The 18,026-nt window shown below is 53.9% G+C and overlaps 1 protein-coding gene across 2 annotated transcripts in view; it reads right to left on the reverse strand.

Annotated features, from left to right (window-relative positions):
• The window catches only part of ULK1 (unc-51 like autophagy activating kinase 1), a 28,758-nt gene extending 21,027 nt beyond the window's left edge, over positions 1–7,731 (reverse strand). Inside the window, exons 1-3 of one of the 2 annotated variants that reach the window (XM_030939900.1) lie at positions 7,237–7,731; positions 6,627–6,719; positions 6,502–6,543 (exon numbers count right to left, since the gene is read on the reverse strand). In XM_030939900.1, the coding sequence (XP_030795760.1) occupies positions 6,502–6,543; positions 6,627–6,719; positions 7,237–7,347 (246 nt within the window). In that variant the 5' untranslated portion in view covers positions 7,348–7,731. The remainder of the gene's footprint in view (positions 1–6,501; positions 6,544–6,626; positions 6,720–7,236) is intronic. The other variant, XM_030939901.1, reaches the window with a different exon arrangement.
• Between the last annotated feature and the right edge of the window lie 10,295 nt (positions 7,732–18,026).

Here is an 18,026-nt window from a genome sequence, read left to right on the forward strand (position 1 = left end):
CACTCTGCACCCCCAGGCAGGGTTCCTGGACAGCTCCCAAAAGGGAAGGGATGCTGGCTCCACCCTAAGAAGGAAGGGCCACCCTCTGGCCCTGGGGAACCACTTGTAGCCGCCCATTGTGTGTGGGCCTCCTGGGGCTACAGCCCAGGCTGACCTCTGCAGCCTCCTGCCTGCTGGGTCTGGGGGTCTGGACAATCCAGGAGTCAGCCTCAGGGGGTTGAGGCACCTCCCTAGATGCAGTGAGGCAGGGATGGGTGGCCTGACCCTTCTGAGGGCATAACCTTGCTTGGAAAAAGCAGGGAACAATCCCAGCGTAAGCGGGGGGTGGGGGGTTGGGGGGGCAGTGTAAGCTGCAGAGACCCTCGGGAAGACGCCAACTCCACACACTCCTCCTGAGACCCGGCCATCCTAGTTGGCGCACACACCAGTGAAACCTGGTCCCAGCAGCTCTGTCCTTCAGGCGGCTGAGACCCGTCCCCCAGTCATTGCGGACAGATACTGATACCAGGTGACAGTCCCACAACGGGGTAATGCACAGAAACAAAAACCAACTCCTGTCACCCACGGAGAGACAGCACCCCTCAAACCTACGGCTGACATCCCACCTCCAGGCTTAAAGTCAGCATGTGGCAAAGGGAGCAGCCCAGGATATGGGCATGGCTTTGGGCTGGCGCTTGCTACACCACACAGGGCCTGTTGTGGTGCACCTTCTCATCTGTTTTGCACCTTCCAGTATTTTTATCCCATGATTTTTTTTTCTTTTTTTTTTTTTTTTTTTGAGATGGAGTCTCGTTCTGTCGCCCAGGCTGGAGTGTAGTGGCGCGATCTCGGCTCACTGCAACCTCTACCTCCCAGGTTCAAGCGATTCTCCTGCCTCAGCCTTCCAAGTAGCTGGGACTACAGGTGCCCACCACCATGCCCAGTTAATTTTTATACTTTTAGTACAGAAGGGGTTTTGCCATGTTGGCCAGGCTGGTCTCAAACTCCTGACCTCAGGTGATCTGCCCACCTTGGTCACTGAAAGTACTGGGAATACAGGCGTGAGTCACCACGCCCGGCCTTATCTCATGATTTTAAAAGTTAGAAAAAAAGATACACACCACTTTGGAGGTAATTCCAGAACTGCCTGGGCCCCGGGGGCCCCTTCACAGGCCCCTGCCCGGGAGCTGGGTACCCACCCCATGGGTTTCTACTTGGCCTGCATCCTGCCCCAACTCACGCTGCAGACAGCCCCCCGGCCAGACCAGCCCAGGCCTGCCAGTCCCCTCCTCACTCTGGGATGGGGAGTCAGAGTCTCATACTGGGCTGGACTGCCTGGACCCACGGTCTCCCAGGCCCCTAAGCAGGGCTGGACACCTCTTGACTCGGGTCTCCACGGGGGAGCACACCTCTTGACTCAGGTCTCCACCACAGGTAACCCACGGGCAGCGGCTCTGTCTGCAGGGCCTGAGTGAGTCACACCTGAGTGGCCCAGCAAGGCCTTCAGCTGCAAGGAACCTGTCAGTTGGCGTGCTGGCCACGGGGGCCACCGTTAGCAAGGCCTGTAGCCATCAGCCCTCCTCCCAGGGCACGCTGGGCAGGATCCCAGCCTGGCTCCACAGCCCCATACCCTGATTCCTGTGGCGGCGGCACTCCTGGGGCTAGGCAAGTGCAGACACTGACACCACACCCTCACTAAGGGGGCCAGGTGCTGCAGCTGCCTCCCAACGGCTGTGGTGGACTCAAAGAGCATAACCCAAGGTATACACTTCCCAGGCACTCACACTTTCACAGTTTTTATGGCTAAAAAAGAAACCCAATACACAAAACCCAACACGATAAAACAGAAATAACCTCAACAGTCAACAAACAACATGGAGGGGAATACCTGCAACCTATCACAAAGAAGCTACTTTCCTTCATATGTAAAGGACGCCTACCAATCAAGAACATTTACAGAGCACTTACAACGTGACAGGCATAGTTCTAAGGACTTAACACACTCAAGTTGCCATCACAACCACAACAGTTTTCGTTTTTTTTTTTTGATAGATTCGCCCTGTCGCCCAGGCTGGAGTGCAGTGGGGCAATCTCGGCTCACTGCCGCCTCCGCCTCCTGGGTTCAAACGATTCTACTGCCTCAGCCTCATGAGTAGCTGGGACTATAGGCATGGGCCACCACGCCCGGCTAATTTTTGTATTTTAATAGAGGCGGGGTTTCACCATGTTGGCCAGGATAGTCTCGATCTCCTGACCTCGTGATCCACACGCCTCAGCCTCCCAAAGTGCTGGGATTACAGGCCTGAGCCACTGCACCCAGTCAACAGTTTTTAAAAGGTAACAAAACTGAGGTGCCAGGAGGCTACCTGCCCAAGGTCACACAGGTAAATATTAGAGCTAGGGCCCAGCGAACGGCAGAATGGCTCAGGGGCCATGGTGTTAAGCATGGTACCCTTCAACCTTGGCACAAAAGGGATCAAGAACTTGCCAGAAATATGTGCCTAACCAGGTACGGTGGTGCATACCTGTAGTCCCAGCTACTCCGGAGGCTGAAGTGGGAGGATCTCTTGAGTTCAGGTGTTCAAGGCTGCAGTGAGCCATGATTATGCCACTGCACTCCAGCCTGGGCAAGAGAGTGAGACCCAGTCTCTTTAAAAAAATATATTAACAAAGGCCGGGCGCGGTGGCTCAAGCCTGTAATCCCAGCACTTTGGGAGGCCGAGACGGGCGGATCACGAGGTCAGGAGATCGAGACCATCCTGGCTAACACGGTGAAACCCCGTCTCTACTAAAAAAATACAAAAAACTAGCCGGGCGTGGTGGCGGCGCCTGTAGTCCCAGCTACTCGGGAGGCTGAGGCAGGAGAATGGCGTGAGCCTGGGAGGCGGAGCTTGCAGTGAGCTGAGATCCGGCCACTGCACTCCAGCCTGGGTGACAGAGCGAGACTCCGTCTCAAAAAAAAAAAAAAATATATATATATATATATATATATTAACATAGGCCCGAAGCGGTGTCTCCTGTCTGTAATCCCAGCACTTTGGGAGGCCGAGGCGGGCAGATCAGCTGAGGTCAGGAGTTCTAGACCAGCCTGTCCAACACAGAGAAATCCTGTCTCTACTAAAAGTACAAAATTAGCCGGGCATGGTGTCACATGCCTGTAATTCCAGCTACTTGGGAGGCTGAGGCAGGAGAATTGCTTGAACCTGGGAGGTGGAGGTTGTGGTGAGCCAAGATAGTGCCACTGCACTCCAGCCTGGGCAACAAGAGCGAAACTCCATCTCAAAAAAATATATATATAAAATACAGAAATATATTGTGAAGGCTGGGCACGGTGGTTCACGCCTGTAATCCCAGCACTTCGGGAGGCCGAGGCGGGAGAATCGTTTGAACCCAGGAGGTGGAGGTTGCAGTGAGTCAAGATCGCGCCATTGCACTCCAGCCTGGGTGACAGATTGAAGCTCCATCTCAAAAAAAAAAAAAAAAAATTACAAAGGACAAGTAGTATTTCTAACATTCCCATGCTCAGATAGTGAAGTTCATTCATTGCCAATGAAAAAGAAAACCGACCAGGCGGGGTGGTTCACTCCTGCAATCCCAGCACTTTGGGAGGCTGAGGCCAATGGATCACGAGGTCAGAAGCTCGAGACCAGGCTGGCCAACATGGTGAAACCCTGTCTCTACTAAAAATACAAAAATCAGCTGGGTGTGGTGGCACGCGCCTGTACTTGGGAGGCTGAGGCAGGAGAATCGCTTGGACCCGGGAGGCGGAGGTTGCAGTGAGGCGAGATCATGCCACCGCACTTCATTCTGGGTGAAAAAAGCAAAACTCCGTCTCAAAAAAACAAAAAAGAATAGCAAAACCCTAAGAGACATCATTTTCCACTTCTCACATGAGCCACGACGCAAACCTCTGAGAGCCGCCCTCCTGGCAAGGAGCTAGGAAGACATGTGCTTGGAGTCAGGCTGAGACCACTGGCATTGCCTCTCTGGAGGTCAGTTTGGCAATAACTACCCAAATTAAAAACCAGCAGCCCTCCCACCCAAGGATTCTACTTCTAGGGATCCAGTCACAACCACCCTGATGTACCAGCACCCCAAAATAACCCCAGGTCCCACCTACAGGGCCTCAGTGAAATCAGTTATGGAATCTCGGGCAACAGGCACCCCATGGCTGAAAATCACCATGGTGGCCCCAATCAGGACAGCAGTGAGCACCTCCACAATGGCTCCTTCAGCCCGGGAGCACTCCCTCTCACAGCCCTCACAGCCCGTGCTTTCTGCTTCACAGAGGAAGAAATAGGGCCGCAAACTGAAGAAGCTGTGTGTGCACGTGGCGCCAGGACTGGGCCCCTCATCAGCGTCAGCCGGGCTCTCAACCACTGCGCTTACAGATGGTGACCTCTAACAGAGAGGGGTAAACTTTTCGAGGGATTTTTTTGTTTTGTTTTGTTTTTTTGAGACAGGGTCACACTCTGCTGCCCAGGCTGGAATGCAGTGGCAAGATCACGGCTCACTGCAGCCTCAAACTCCTGGGCTTAATCAATCCTACCACAACCTTCAGAGTAGCTGAGACATGCCACTATGCCTGGCTAATTTTCTTTCTTTTTTTTTTCAGAGAGAGCAAGTCTTGCTGTGTTGCCCAGGCTGGTCTGTCCTGGCCTCCCACAGTGCTAGGGTCACAGGTGTGACCCACTGTGCCTGGCCGAGGGGTAAACTTTCTGATATGGATTGAGCCAGCACAGAACCTTTGCCTAGCTGTACTCCTTCAGAGACAGGGTCTCACTCAGTCGCACAGGCTGGATGGAGTGCAGACTATATTCTTAAGTGACAAAATTCACGGCGCAGAGAGGTGGGTGTGGTTGGAAGGACACACATGAACACATCGTCTTGTAAGGACGGCTGTCCCCAGTGGCCCAGAAACAACTAAGGCAGGTGCCTGAGAGCGGAGGACAGCAGGACTCATCCAGGGGGCTGGACTCTTACCTTTACCACACTCCCTCCTGTAATGTTTGCGGATTTTCTTTTATCACTCAAATTGTTCATTACCCATTTTTAAAAGCCAATTATTTTTTCCTGGGTTTGGGTGCCTGCCTCAAACATTGCCTTACCAACACAGGGCAACAATGTCCGCACCTGTGGGGCGAGGGCAGGCTAAGCTGCAGCTCCAGCAGAGCCTGGTGCCCGGAGACAGGAGCGCCTGCAGCTGGCCGCTCTAAGTGCTTCCTGAGTAGAGGAAGCCGCAGTGTTGCCAACACTGGAGGAAGTGGCAGATGCCCACAACCAGGTGTGTGCGGCCAACTGGCATGGAGCGGGGGCTGGGGATACTGGCCCTGGGTCTGCGGGGGTCGTGCAGACAGTCACAGGGCCTGGCCTGGAGATGCCCAGGACTGGACCTGGGGAGCCCTGGAGGGGAGCAGCAGGCAGCGTAGCCCAGGGTGGAGGGGGACTCCTCGGAGTCACTGCCTGGCCAGGGACAGCTGCCCACTCCTTGCTGGCTCCCAGCACCATGACGCATGTCCAGGCTGTGGCCCAGGCAGGAGGCTTCCAAACATGGGGAGGATGAGGAAAGAAGAGGAAGGGAGGGAGGAAAGCACGGAGAAAAGGGGTGGAAAGAGGGCGGGAAAAGCAGCGGGAGGGGTGGCCCGGTTCCAGGACACAGTGTGCCTGGGTTTCCAGGTACTTGTTGGACCTGGGCCCTCCTCACTCGACACCTTGTGACAAGCCTCGGTCCCCAAGGCCACAGCAAAGCTCTGACAGGCAGAGGGAGGAGGCCACCAAAACACAGCCCGCCAGCCCTTCCCTCAGCCAGGGGCTGGGCCCTGGGCTCAGTAAACAGGTCGCAGAGCCATTAGTCAGCACTTTGGTGGGGCGGATCTCCCGCCTCAGGTTCCTGGTCCCTAGGACGGCACCGTGGCTCCCACAGCCCCAGCCCGGCCTGCCCTGAGCCCTGGGACATCGGGGCAGCATGAAAGCCAGCTGGTCCCACCGCATGCATCCTGGGGCCAGCCAGGCCTGAGGTCCTCTCCTTGGCCAGCCAGCGGCAGCCGCCTGTGCCCGGGCCCGGCCCTGACTGCCAGCGAGCAGGAGTCTCTGGCGGCCCCTCCCCCGCCCTGTCTGACGCAGAGCAAGGCCGGCCAATGCCGGCCGCAGGAGCAATGTCAACAAACACACGGCCTAGACAGGTGGGCCAGGCCGGCAGTGCTGCCAGGGCCTGCCTGGGACGCCGGACTCAGGCAGGGCCCCTAGGACTGACACCCGGCGGGGAAGGGATGCCTGGTCAGGGGAACTCAGCCCTGCCCTCCGGGCGCCCTGCGGCCCAGACACCCCCTCCCCGGTCTCACAGCGGGGGAAGTCACAGCAAGAGCCAGCCCCAGCCCAGGCCTGGACCCAGGGTGGCGTCTCCAGGGGCCCAGTAGACCCCAGCCTGGACAGGCTCAACACGAGTGCTCACCAGGGGATCCAGCACCTGGGGCCACAGTCTCCCATCCCCGTCCCCAGCAGACAGCAGCCCAGAGGCCTTACCTGGAAGTCGTACAGGGCCACGATGTTTTCATGTTTCAGTTCCTAGCACAGAAACCCAAGTTTCTTATCAGTGTGGGGAGGGGGGCTCGTCCTCGCCCACACACCCTCCCCAAGCACTAGCTCACCTTCAGGATTTTGATTTCCTTCCCCAGCAGCGTCTGAGATTTGGCGAGGTTCTTCTTGTTAATGCACTTGACGGCGACCTCCAAATCGTGCTTCTGAAAGCCAAACGTGCAACTTCAGGGCCAGGGCTGCCCCTCGCAGGCCTTCCCCAGACCCCAGACCGCACAGGTGGGGCCCCGAGATGATCCCAGTTGGGGATCCCGGGACTGGAAGGCCGAGTGGGGAGCCAGGTTGAGGATCGGGCTGGGGGTCCTGGGGTAGGGATCCAGCCTGGAAAGCCAGGCTGTGGAACAGGGCGCGGGGCGTCCCGGGATAAGGGTTTGGACAGGAAAGTCGGACTGGGGGTCTCGGAGTGGGGATCTGGGCTGGCAAGCTAGGCAGTGGATCCAGAGGTGGGGGTCGGCCTGGAAAGCCCGGCAGCGGATCTCGGAGCGGGAGTCTGTACTGGAAAGTCGGGCTGGGGGTCGCGGGGTAGGGATCCTGGGGTGGCGGTCGGCCTGGAAAGTCGGGCGGGACTCTCGGGCGGCGTGGGGTGGGGGGGTCCCAGGACAGGAGGGAATCTCGGGGCGGGGATGCCGGGGCAGGGGATCCCGGGCCGGACGGGGACCTCACCTCGCGGTGGCGGCCCTTGAAGACCACCGCGAAGGCGCCGTGGCCGATCAGATCCTTGCGGGAGAACTCGAACTTGCCCACGGTCTCTGTGCCGCCGCGGCCGGGCTCCATGGCGCGGGCGGGCCGGGGGCGCGGGGCGGGGGGTGGCGGGCCGAGGCGCGGGGGACTCAGGCGGAGGCGCGGGCCGGGGCGGGCGGGCCGGGGGCGCGGGGCCGGGGGCGCGGGGCCGGGCGAGGGCGCATCTCCGGGGCCGCGCGCCCCATCTGGCAGGCCGGGGCCGGGTCCCAGCCCCGCGGGCCAGGCGAGGTCCGAGGGTCGCGCTTCCACCGGCGCCTGTGCCGCGGCACTCTTCCCGGGCTGCTAATCCGAATCCAGATCCGACTCCGACTCCGACTCCGGCTCCAACTGGGGCCCGGGCTCGGCCCCAACGGAGAAACAAAAGAGCCGCGGCGCCCGGGCCTCACAGCCTGAGACGCCCGCGCAGCCGCACTGCGCGCCGGGCCGGGGGGCGGGGATGGGGCGGGGCCTGCGGGACGAGGCGGGACGCGGCAGCAGAGCCGGGCGTGACGAGCTGGCGGGGGGCGGGGAACGGGGCGGGGACGGGGCGGAGAATGGGGGCGGGGCCTGTAGGGCGGGTGGGCGGCCGGGCCAGACCATCGTGTGGCCGGGTGGGCTGGGAGTGGGTGGGGCCAACAGCGGACCGTCCCGGTGAGGGGAGAGAGGAGCGCTGACCCGGGAGCGGGCCACGGGGATCCGTGTTGATTCCTTGTCCCACTCCCTGCCACGCCCCTTCCCGCCCCACTTCTCTGCTTCCCTCCATCCCTTCCCCTCTCTCCGTCCCCCTCCCTCCTTTTCCCCCTCCCATCACCTGTCTCCCTCCCTGCCCCCTCCCCTCCGCCCCCTCCCATGCCTTTCCCCCCTGCTCCCTTCCCGCCCCCACTGCCTGTGCTCCTCCCTCCTGTCTCCCCTCCCTGTTCCCCTCCCTCCAGCTCCCTGTTCCCGTTCTACAGGAGAATGGAGACCAGGCGTGGGAAATGTACCCAAAACGGGGGACTGCGTAGAATTCTTAGAAATAGAATGGCTGCGTTAGAGGTTACGTACTTAAAGTTGCGTTCCATAATGCCAAATTGTAAAAAACAAACAAACAAAAAAAACTTGTAGACCAAAAAGTTGTCACCAAAACCTACGACATAGCTCATAAATCGGCTGGGGAGGAAAGGTTAGCTAGATGGGCTGTGCATCGGTCCTATGGAACAGTGCACAGCGGTAAATATACCTGTGCTCAAGGGTGAGTTCTCCAAAGATTATAATTAAGTAAAAGCAAAATATGGAACAGGGCACTGTACTGTCTGTCGTTTTAAGAAAGCCGTAGGACTGGTGTGTGTGTGTGTGTGTTTGTGTGTGTGTGAAACGCCTGTATGTGTACGTGATCATTCCTCACTATAATGTCCGCTAACTCATCACTTAGCCCAAGCATTGCGCTTTCCAGCTAATTAGTGCATTCATTCAATGATTCCACGAGGCACTTGCTATTGTATCCCTATTTTACCGATGAGGAAATCAAGGCCCAGAAAAGTTAGGGAATGTGTCCAAAGTCAACGCTGCCCGCACAGAAGACACAGTCAACAGCGATTGCGCTGGTGGGAGGACTGGGGAAGACTCAGTGCTTTTCACCGGACACATTGTGCGCTAGTTTGAATGACTTTCACCACGTGCAAGCGCTGCTTTTGCAAATGCATGATTCTAAACAATGCTCACCACCCCAGCCTTCAGCACAGTCCAAAAGTAACAGCCCAGAAACACACTCTTCAGCCAGGACCCTCCATGCTGCCTCCCAGAGCAGCCCATTAGCTGGACAGCCTGATGCCCTGGGATGGGTCAGGAAGTCCTGGATGCCTCTTACATGCACTCAGCTCATCCTCCAGGCCCCAGGATACACAGACTCCTGCCCCTGGACTGGGGGCCAGAAGCCACCGAGCTGGAAGGCACAAGAGGTCTCCTGACCCAAGACGTCTGTTTTCCAAATGAAGAGGTTCCCCAGTGCCCTGTGGTCAGCCATAGCATTCACTCACGTCCTGCTTCATTGAGCGAGTGTCTTCTGCACACCGGCCTGCCGGGAGAGCAGACGCTGCGAGGTAAGTGCTGCAGTTGACACAGTGAGAACAAGACCCTCCTGCAGAAGCTTCCAGCGCTTAAAGGTGGGGGACAAGAAGATCAGTAATTGTACCACCCGTGGCAAAATTGCAACAGAAAAAATGAGTGAACAGATGGCCAAGTGCTGAGGTGATCAGGGCACACCATAAAGGCCGAGATTGCTAGAGATGGCAAAGCCTGCACTCCTGGAAAGACCCAGGGAACCCCAGCCAGCCCACCCTGGCCTGGAAAGTCAAGCTAAGGGGGTCTTCACCCCAAATTCAAAGAAATACCCAGGAAGAGTTTAGGAGAGGGTGAGATGGCAAGATGGGATTTGCATTTGGAAACCGTTACTAGGCCCACCAAGAGAGGACATGTTTCTTTTTCTGTTTTGTGCGGTCTTATTAAATTTTTTATTCTTTTTATAACTTTTAGGTTCAGTGGTATGTGGGCGGGTTTGTTATACAGGTAAATTAGGGTTCACAGGGGTTTGATGAACGGATTATTTCATCACCCAGGTTATAAGCAGAGTGCCCGATAGAGTACCCGATAGGTACTCTGCTTTTTTTTTTTATCCTCTCTCAGCCTCCCAATGCTGGGACTGCAGGCGTGAGCCATCATGCCCGACCCATCTTCACCATTTTTAAGTGCACAGTTCAATGACATTAAGTACAATCACGTTGTTGTGGGCCGGCCGTGGTGGCTCACGCCTGTAATCTCAGCACTTTAGGACGCCGAGGCAGGAGAAATTATTTTTTGATTCTCTCTCCCACCTCCAACCCCCACACCCTCAGGTGGGACCTGGTGTCTCTCGTTCTCTTCTTCGTGCCCATACATTTTCAATGTTTACCTCCCACTTGTAAGTGAAAACATGTAGTATTTGGTTTTCTGTTCCTGTGTTAGTTCGCTTGGGATAACGGCCTCCAGCCCCATCCATCTTGCTGCAGAGGACATGATCTCATTCTTTTTTATGGCTGTGTAGTATTCCATGGTGTATATGTACCACAATTTCTTTTTTTTTGAGACAGGGTCCCTCTCTGTCACCCAGGCTGGAGTGCAGTGGCTTAATCTCTGCTCACTGCAGCTTTGACTGTCCGGGCTTAGGTGATCCTCCTGCCTCAGCCTTCCGAGCAGCTGGGATTACAGGTGCATGCCACCACACCCCACTAATTTTTGTATTTTTTGTAGAGGTGAGATCTCACAATGCTGCCCAGGCTGGTCTCAAACTCATGGGCCCAAGTGATCCTCCTGCCTCGGCCTCCCAAAGCGTTGGGATTACAGGCATGAGCCACTACGCCCGGCGGAGGGCTTATGTCTGTAATCCCAATGCTTTGGGAGGCTAAAACGGGCTGATCACCTGAGGTCAGGAGTTCGAGACCAGCCTGGCCAACATGGAGAAACCTCGTCTCTACTAAAAATACAAAATTAGCTGGGTGGGGTGGCGCATGCCTGTAATCCCAGCTACTCTGGAGGCTGAGATGGGAGAATCGCTTGAACCCAGGAGGCAGAGGTTGCAGTGAGCCGAGATCGTGCCATTGCACTCCAGCCTGGGAGACAAGAGTAAAATTCCACCTCAAAAAAAAAATTAAAAATTAAACAACAGACATAAGCCACCACGCCCAGCCTCAGAATGTGTTTGTTTTTGTTTTTTGTTTTGTTTTGTTTTTTTGAGGCAGAGTTTCGCTCTTTTCACGCAGGCTGGAATGCCATGGTGTGATCTCGGCTCACCACAACCTCCACCTCCCAGGTTCAAGCGATTCTCCTGCCTCACCCTCCCAAGTAGCTGGGATTACAGGCACGTGCCACCACACCCGGCATTTTTAGTAGAGATGGGGTTTCACCACGTTGGCCAGGCTGGTCTCGAACTCCTGACCTCATGATCGACTTGTCTCAGCCTCCCAAAGTGCTGGGACTACAGGCGTGAGCCACCACACCCGGCCCATCTTAACCACTTTTAAGTGCAGAGTTTAGTGACATTAAATGCAATCATATTGTTGTGGGCCGGCCGTGGTGGCTCACGCCTGTAATCCCAGCACTTTGGGAGAACGAGGCAGGAGAATCGCCTGAGCCCAGGAGTTCGAGACCAGCCTGGGCAACATGGTGAAACCCTGTCTCTGTAAAAACATTGTTGTATAACCATCACCACCATCCAGCTCCAGAACTCGTTCTGCTTCCAAAACTGAAACTCGTCCCTGTTGAAGACTCATTCCTCATTCCCCTCCTTCAGCCCCTGGCACCCACTCTTCTACTTTCTTTTTTTTGAAACAGAGTCTTGCTCTGTCACCCAGGCTGGAGTACAGTGGCATGATCTCGGCTCACTGCAACCTCCGCCTCCCGGGTTCCGGCGATTCTCCTGCCTCAGCCTCCTGAGTAGCTGGAACTACAGGTGTGCGCCATCACACCTGGCTAATTTTTGTATTTTTAGTAGAGATGGGTTTTCGCTATGTTGGCCAGGCTGGTCTCAAACTCCTGAGCTCAGGTGATCTGCCCGCCTCGGCCTCCCAAAGTGCTGGGGATTACAGGCGTGAGCCATGGAGGCGGGCCCACCCTCCTGCTTTCTGTCTCTGTGGTTCCACTCCTCTAGAAACCTCATATACGTAGAATCCTACAGTATTTGTGCTTCTGTGACTGGCTTCTTTCACTGAGTATGATGTTCTCCAGGTTCATCCTTGTTGTAGTGTGGGGCACAGCAATTGATACCCCAAAATAGGGCGCTTTGATACACTGAACTGAAGAAAAGCGCTCAAGGTCTCTCTAACCTCCCCCAGCTTCTCCCAAAGTCAAAGCTTCTTTATCTGCCTAAGATCCAGACTCACCAAGGAGAACAATTGTTTATTCCTTCCCCTCCCTGGAGGACCAAGAATGTGGCCACACCTGAACAGACCCTCTCCCGTCAGAGAACCATCGGCGAGTTAACCCTTTCCCTTCAGAGAGAACCATCTAGGGGTTACTCTCGCTTCCCAGACACACTCATTCTCCCGGTGTATCCCCTCAACAGAGCTGCCCTTCTCCCCGCCTCCCATAACCTGCTTTGCTTCTGACCTCCCTGAGGGTGTGGGCAGTTGCTCTGTGATTCTCCCTGGATGCACATGTTCCATGAACATGCATGCTCCTTCTCACCTGCTTTTTGTGAGTTCATTTTTTTTTTTTTTTTTTTGAGACGGAGTCTCGCTCTGTCGCCCAGGATGGACTGCAGTGGCCGGATCTCAGCTCACTGCAAGCTCCGCCTCCCAGGTTCCCGCCATTCTCCTGCCTCAGCCTCCCGAGTAGCTGGGACTACAGGCGCCCGCCACCTCGCCTGGCTAGTTTTCTGTATTTTTAGTAGAGACTGGGGTTTCACCGTGTTAGCCAGGATGGTCTCGATCTCCTGACCTCGTGATCCGCCCGTCTCGGCCTCCCAAAGTGCTGGGATTACAGGCTTGAGCCACCGTGCCCGGCCTGTGAGTTCATTTTTCCACAGACATTCCGCGACTCAGCTGTGTCCCTTACGGTCCCATGAGGTGTGGCCCTTATGGTCCCGTGTGTCAGAACGTCCTTCCTTTTCAAGGCTGGATGATACCCATTGTATGGATAGACCACATTCTCTTTTTCCTCTTTCTTTCCCCCCTTTTCTTTTTGAGACAGGATGTCACTCTGTAGCCCAGGCTGGAGTGCAGTGGCAGGAGCCAGCTCATCGCAACCTCCGCCTCCCAAGCTCAGGTGCACCTTCCACCTCAGCTTCCCAAGTACCTGGGACTAGAGGCGCACGCCTCCACACCCAGCTAATTTTTTCATGCTTTGTAGAACCAGGTCTCAATGTGTTGCCCAGGCTGGTCTCCAACTCCCAGGTTCAAGCAATCCACCTGCCTCAGCCTTCCAAAGTGCTAGGATTCCAGGTGTGAGCCTCCTTGAGCCGGGCCACATTTTCTTTGTCCATTTACCCACAGATGGACGCATGGTTATTTCCACCTTTGACGATGAGAATCATGCTGCTGTGCATGTGGGTACTGTTTCATGCGTCCGTGTGAAGAGATCACCAAACAGGCTTTGTGTGAGCAACAAGGCTGTTTATTTCACCTGGGTGCAGGTGGGCTGAGTCCGAAAAGAGAGTCAGCAAAGGGTGGTGGATTATCATTAGTTCTTACAGGATTTGAGATAGGCAGTGGAGTTAAGAGCAATGTTTTGGGGGCAGGGGGTGGATCTCATAAAGCATATTCTCAAGGGTGGAGGGAATTACAAAGAACCTTCTTCAGGGTGGGGGAGATTACAAAGTACATTGATCAGTTAGGGTGGGGCAGAAACAAATCACAATGGTGGCATGTCATCCGTTAAGACTATTTTCACTTCTTTTGTGGATCTTCAGTTGCTGCAGGCCATCTGGATGTCTACGTGCAGGTCACAGGGGATACGATGATGGCTTAGCTTGGGCTCAGAGGCCAGATAACTGTTTGGGTCCCTACCTTCACTTCTTTGGAATATATACCCAGGAGCGGAATTGCTGGATTGTAGGGAATGTTGTTTAATTTCTTCAGGAACCTCCACACCATTTTCCACAACATCCGCACCATGTTACCTTCCCCACAGCAGCACCCACACGTTCCCATTCTCCACCGCCAACACTTGTTTTTTTTCATTAGTTCCTTTCAATAGTACCCATGGGTGTGAACTAATATCTCATTGTACTTTTTTTTTTTTTTTTTGAGATAGAGACAGAGTTTTGATCTTTTTGCCCAGGCTGGATCGGTGGCACGATCTCAGCTCACTGAAACCTCTGCCTCCCAGGTTCAAGTGATTCTCCTGCCTCAGCCTCCTGAGTAGCTGGAATTACAGGTGCACACCATGCCCGGCTAATTTTTTTTTTTTTTTTTGGAGACAGAGCTTTGCTCTTGTTGCCCAGGCTGGAGTGCAATGAAGTGATCTCAGCTCACTGCAATCTCCACCTCCTGGGTTCAAGCAATTCTCCTGCCTCAGCTTCCCGGGCAGCTAGTACTATAGGCATGCACTACCACGCCCAGCTAATTTTTGTATTTTTAGTAGACACAGGGTTTCACCATGTTGGCCAGGATGGTCTCGATTTCTCGATCTTGTAATCTGCCCACCTCAGCCTCCCAAAGTGCTGGGATTACAGGCACGAGCCACCGCACCTGGAGCTAATTTTTGTTTTGTTTTGGCTTTTTTTTTTAGAGACTGAGTCTTGCTCTGTCACTCAGGCTGGAGTGCAGTGGCACAATCTGAGCTCACTGCAACCTCCGCCTCCCGGGTTCAAGCAATTCTCCTGCCTCAGCCTCCTCAGTAGCTGGGATTACAGGCACATGCTGCCACACCCGGCTAATTTTTTTGTGTATTTTAGTAGAGACAGTTTCACTGTGTTGCCTAGGCTGGTGTTGAACTCCTGAGCTCAGGCGATCCGCCCACCTTGGCCTCCCAAAGTGCTGGAATTACAGGAGTGAGCCACCAAGCCTGGCCTACATTTTTTATTTTTAGTAGAGATGGGGTTTCACCATGTTGGCCAGGCTGGTCTCAGTGATCCTCCTGACCTCAAGTGATCCACCTGTGCCAGCCTCCCAAAGTGCTGGGATTCCAGGTGTGAGCCACTGTATCCGGCCTGACTGTGGTTTTGATTTGCATTTCTCTAAGGACTAAACTCTGATATTTTTTATCTTGCCCAAATTCTTATCTAAGGGGTCTGGAGAGTCATGCCCTACCCATAAATTCTCACCAGATGGGTTTTATTTAATCCTATATGTTGTGACTTACTTTTTTTTTTTTTAATTAATTTTTTCTTTTTTAGACAGAGTCTCTCTCTGTCACCCAGGCTGGAGTGGCACAATCTCAGCTCACTGCAACCTCTGCCTCCTGGGTTCAAGCAATTCTCCTGCCTCAGCCTCCCAAGTAGCTGGGATTACAGGCACGTGCCACCACACCAGGCTAATTTTTGTATTGTTAGTAGAGATGGGTTTCTCCATGTTGGTCAGGCTGGTCTCAAACTCCCAACCTCAAGTGATCCACCTGCCTCGGCCTCCCAAAGGGCTGGGATTACAGGCATGAACCATCACACCCTGCCCAATTTTTGTATTTTTAGTACAGAGGGAGTTTCACCATGTTGGCCAGGCTGGTCTCGAACTCCTGACCTCAGGTGATCCACCACCTTGGCCTCCCAAAGTGCTGGGATTACAGATGTGAGCCACCATGCTGGTTGGCCATATATATATATATATATATATTTTTTTTTTTTTTTTTTTTTTTTTTTGAGGGGGCAGTTTTAGGCTGGAGTGCAGTGGCATGATCTCAGCTCACTGCAAGCTCCGTCTCCCAGGTTCACACCATTCTCCTGCCTCAGCCTCCCAGAGTAGCTGGGACTACAGGCACCTGCCACCACGCCCAGCTAATTTTTTGTGTTTTTAGTAGAGATGGGATTTCACCGTGTTAGCCAGGATGGTCTCCTTCTCCTGACCTCATGATCCACCCGCCTCAGCCTCCCAAAGTACTGGGATTACAGGCGTGAGCCACAGTGCCTGCCTGATTAGCCATATTTTGAAGGCTCTGCAAAGCCCTCCTTTGTGGGGGAAAATTTGCATCTGTAAAGAATTTCTATTGACATAGCTAGATCTTTTTCTTCCAGGCCCTCCCAATCCTAAAGAGATTAACTGAAAGTCTAACATAGGAATTATTTGTCACTTATTGTCTCTAAGGGCAGCCACTGTAAGACCTCAAAGGAATTTTGGCCTCCACAATCTTTCATCTTAACCTGAACATTTCCTTTCTATGGATTCCAGGTTTTTAGACAAACTCAACCCATTGTCAACCAGAAAATGTTTAAATTTACCTATAGCCTGGAAGCCTGCCCACCACCCCTTTGAGTTGTCCCGCCCTTCTGGACCAAACCAATGTGTTTCTTTTTTTTTTTTTTTTTTTGAGGCGGAGTCTCGCTCTGTCGCCCGGACTGGAGTGCAGTGGCCCGATCTCAGCTCACTGCAAGCTCCGCCTCCCGGGTTTTCGCCATTCTCCGCTCAGCCTCCGAGTAAGCTGGGATACGGGCGGCCCGCACCTCGCCAGGCTTAGTTTTGTATTTTTAGTAGAGACGGGGTTTCACTGTGTTAGCCAGGATGGTCTCGATCTCCTGACTCGGATCGCCCGTTCTCGGCCTCCAAAGTGCTGGGATTCAGGCTGGCCACCGCGCCCGGCCACCAATGTGTTTCTTAAATGTATTTGATTGATGTCTCCTGCCTCCCTAAAATGTGTAAAACCAAGCAGCGCCCCGACCACCTTGGGCACAGGTTCTCAGGACCTCCTGAGGCTGTGTCAGGGGCCAGGGTCACTCATGTTTGGTTCAGAATAAATCTCTTCAAATATTTTACAGACTTTGACTCTTTTTGTTGACATTTGTATGTGCTTACTGGCCATTTATGTATCTCCTTTGGAGAAATGTCTATTCAAGTGCTTTGCCCATTTTGTTATCTGGTGGCTTGATTTTTTTCTGTTGAGTTGTAGGAGCTGGTTACGTATTCTGGATGTTAACTACCTGCTTTTGTAAATAAAGTTTTCCTGAAGCCGCGACCTGCGTTTATTGGTTGTCTGTGCCTTTTTTAGTGCTACTGACATCGCCTTTGTAAGATTATGACTGAGACGGTGAAAGAGATCTAACTTAACCAACTCCATATTGCTTCTAACCTCCAAGCTGTCTTTGTTCATTCCTGGGCATAGGCTAAACTAACTTTGGGAGAAATTTAACTTGTCGTTTATAGTTTAAAACAAAGACGGTAACAGCCCTTTCCCAAAGCAAACCTCCTTCTTGCCTGGGGACTAGTCTAACGTTAGCCACGGGATTAGAAATTATGGTTTAGGAGTCATGCAGCTGGAGGCTACAAGATTCTGACCCTCCCTACACTGCTTCTAAGATTAGCGCTTGAGATATTTTGCAGACCCTGCACTTGATGGATCAGCTGGCTCCACCCAGATCAATAAACTGGCTTGTCTGATCTTGTGGCCCCAACCCAGGAACTGAGTCAAAGCAAGAAGAAAGACAACTTCCACTCGCTGTGATTTCATCCCTGACCAATCAGCACTCCTGGCTTACTGTGATTTCACCCCTGACCAATCAGCACTCCTGGCTCACTGTGATTTCAACTCCGACCAATCAGCACTCCTGGCTCACTGGCTTCCCCCCACCCACCAAATTATCCTTAAAAACTCTACTCCCCAGAGGGGCGCGGTGGCTGACACCTGTAATCCCAGCACTCTGGGAGGCTGAGGTGGGCAGATCACGAGGTCAGGAGTTCGAGACCAGCCTGGCCATACCGTGAAACTCCATCTCTACTAAAAATAGAAAAATTAGCTGGGCGTGGTGGCAGGTGCCTGTAGTCCCAGCTACTCAGGAGGCTGAAGCAGAAGAATCGCTTGAACCCAGGTGGCAGAGGTGGCAGTGAGCCGAGATTGACCCTCTGCACTGCAGCCTGGGGTACAGAGTGAGACTTCATCTCAAAAAAAAAAAACAACAACAAAAACCGCCAGGAGCAGTGGCTCACACCTGTAATCCCAGCACTTTGGGAGGTGGAGGTGTGCGGATCGTGAGATCAGGAGATCAAGACCATCCTGGCCAACAAGGTGAAACCCCGTCTCTACTAAAAATACAAAAAAAATCAGCTGGGTGTGGTGGCACATGCTGTAATCCCAGCTAC

This window comes from Rhinopithecus roxellana, chromosome 10 (genome assembly GCF_007565055.1).
Source record: "Rhinopithecus roxellana isolate Shanxi Qingling chromosome 10, ASM756505v1, whole genome shotgun sequence".
In the NCBI taxonomy this organism is placed as follows: Eukaryota; Metazoa; Chordata; class Mammalia; order Primates; family Cercopithecidae; genus Rhinopithecus; species Rhinopithecus roxellana.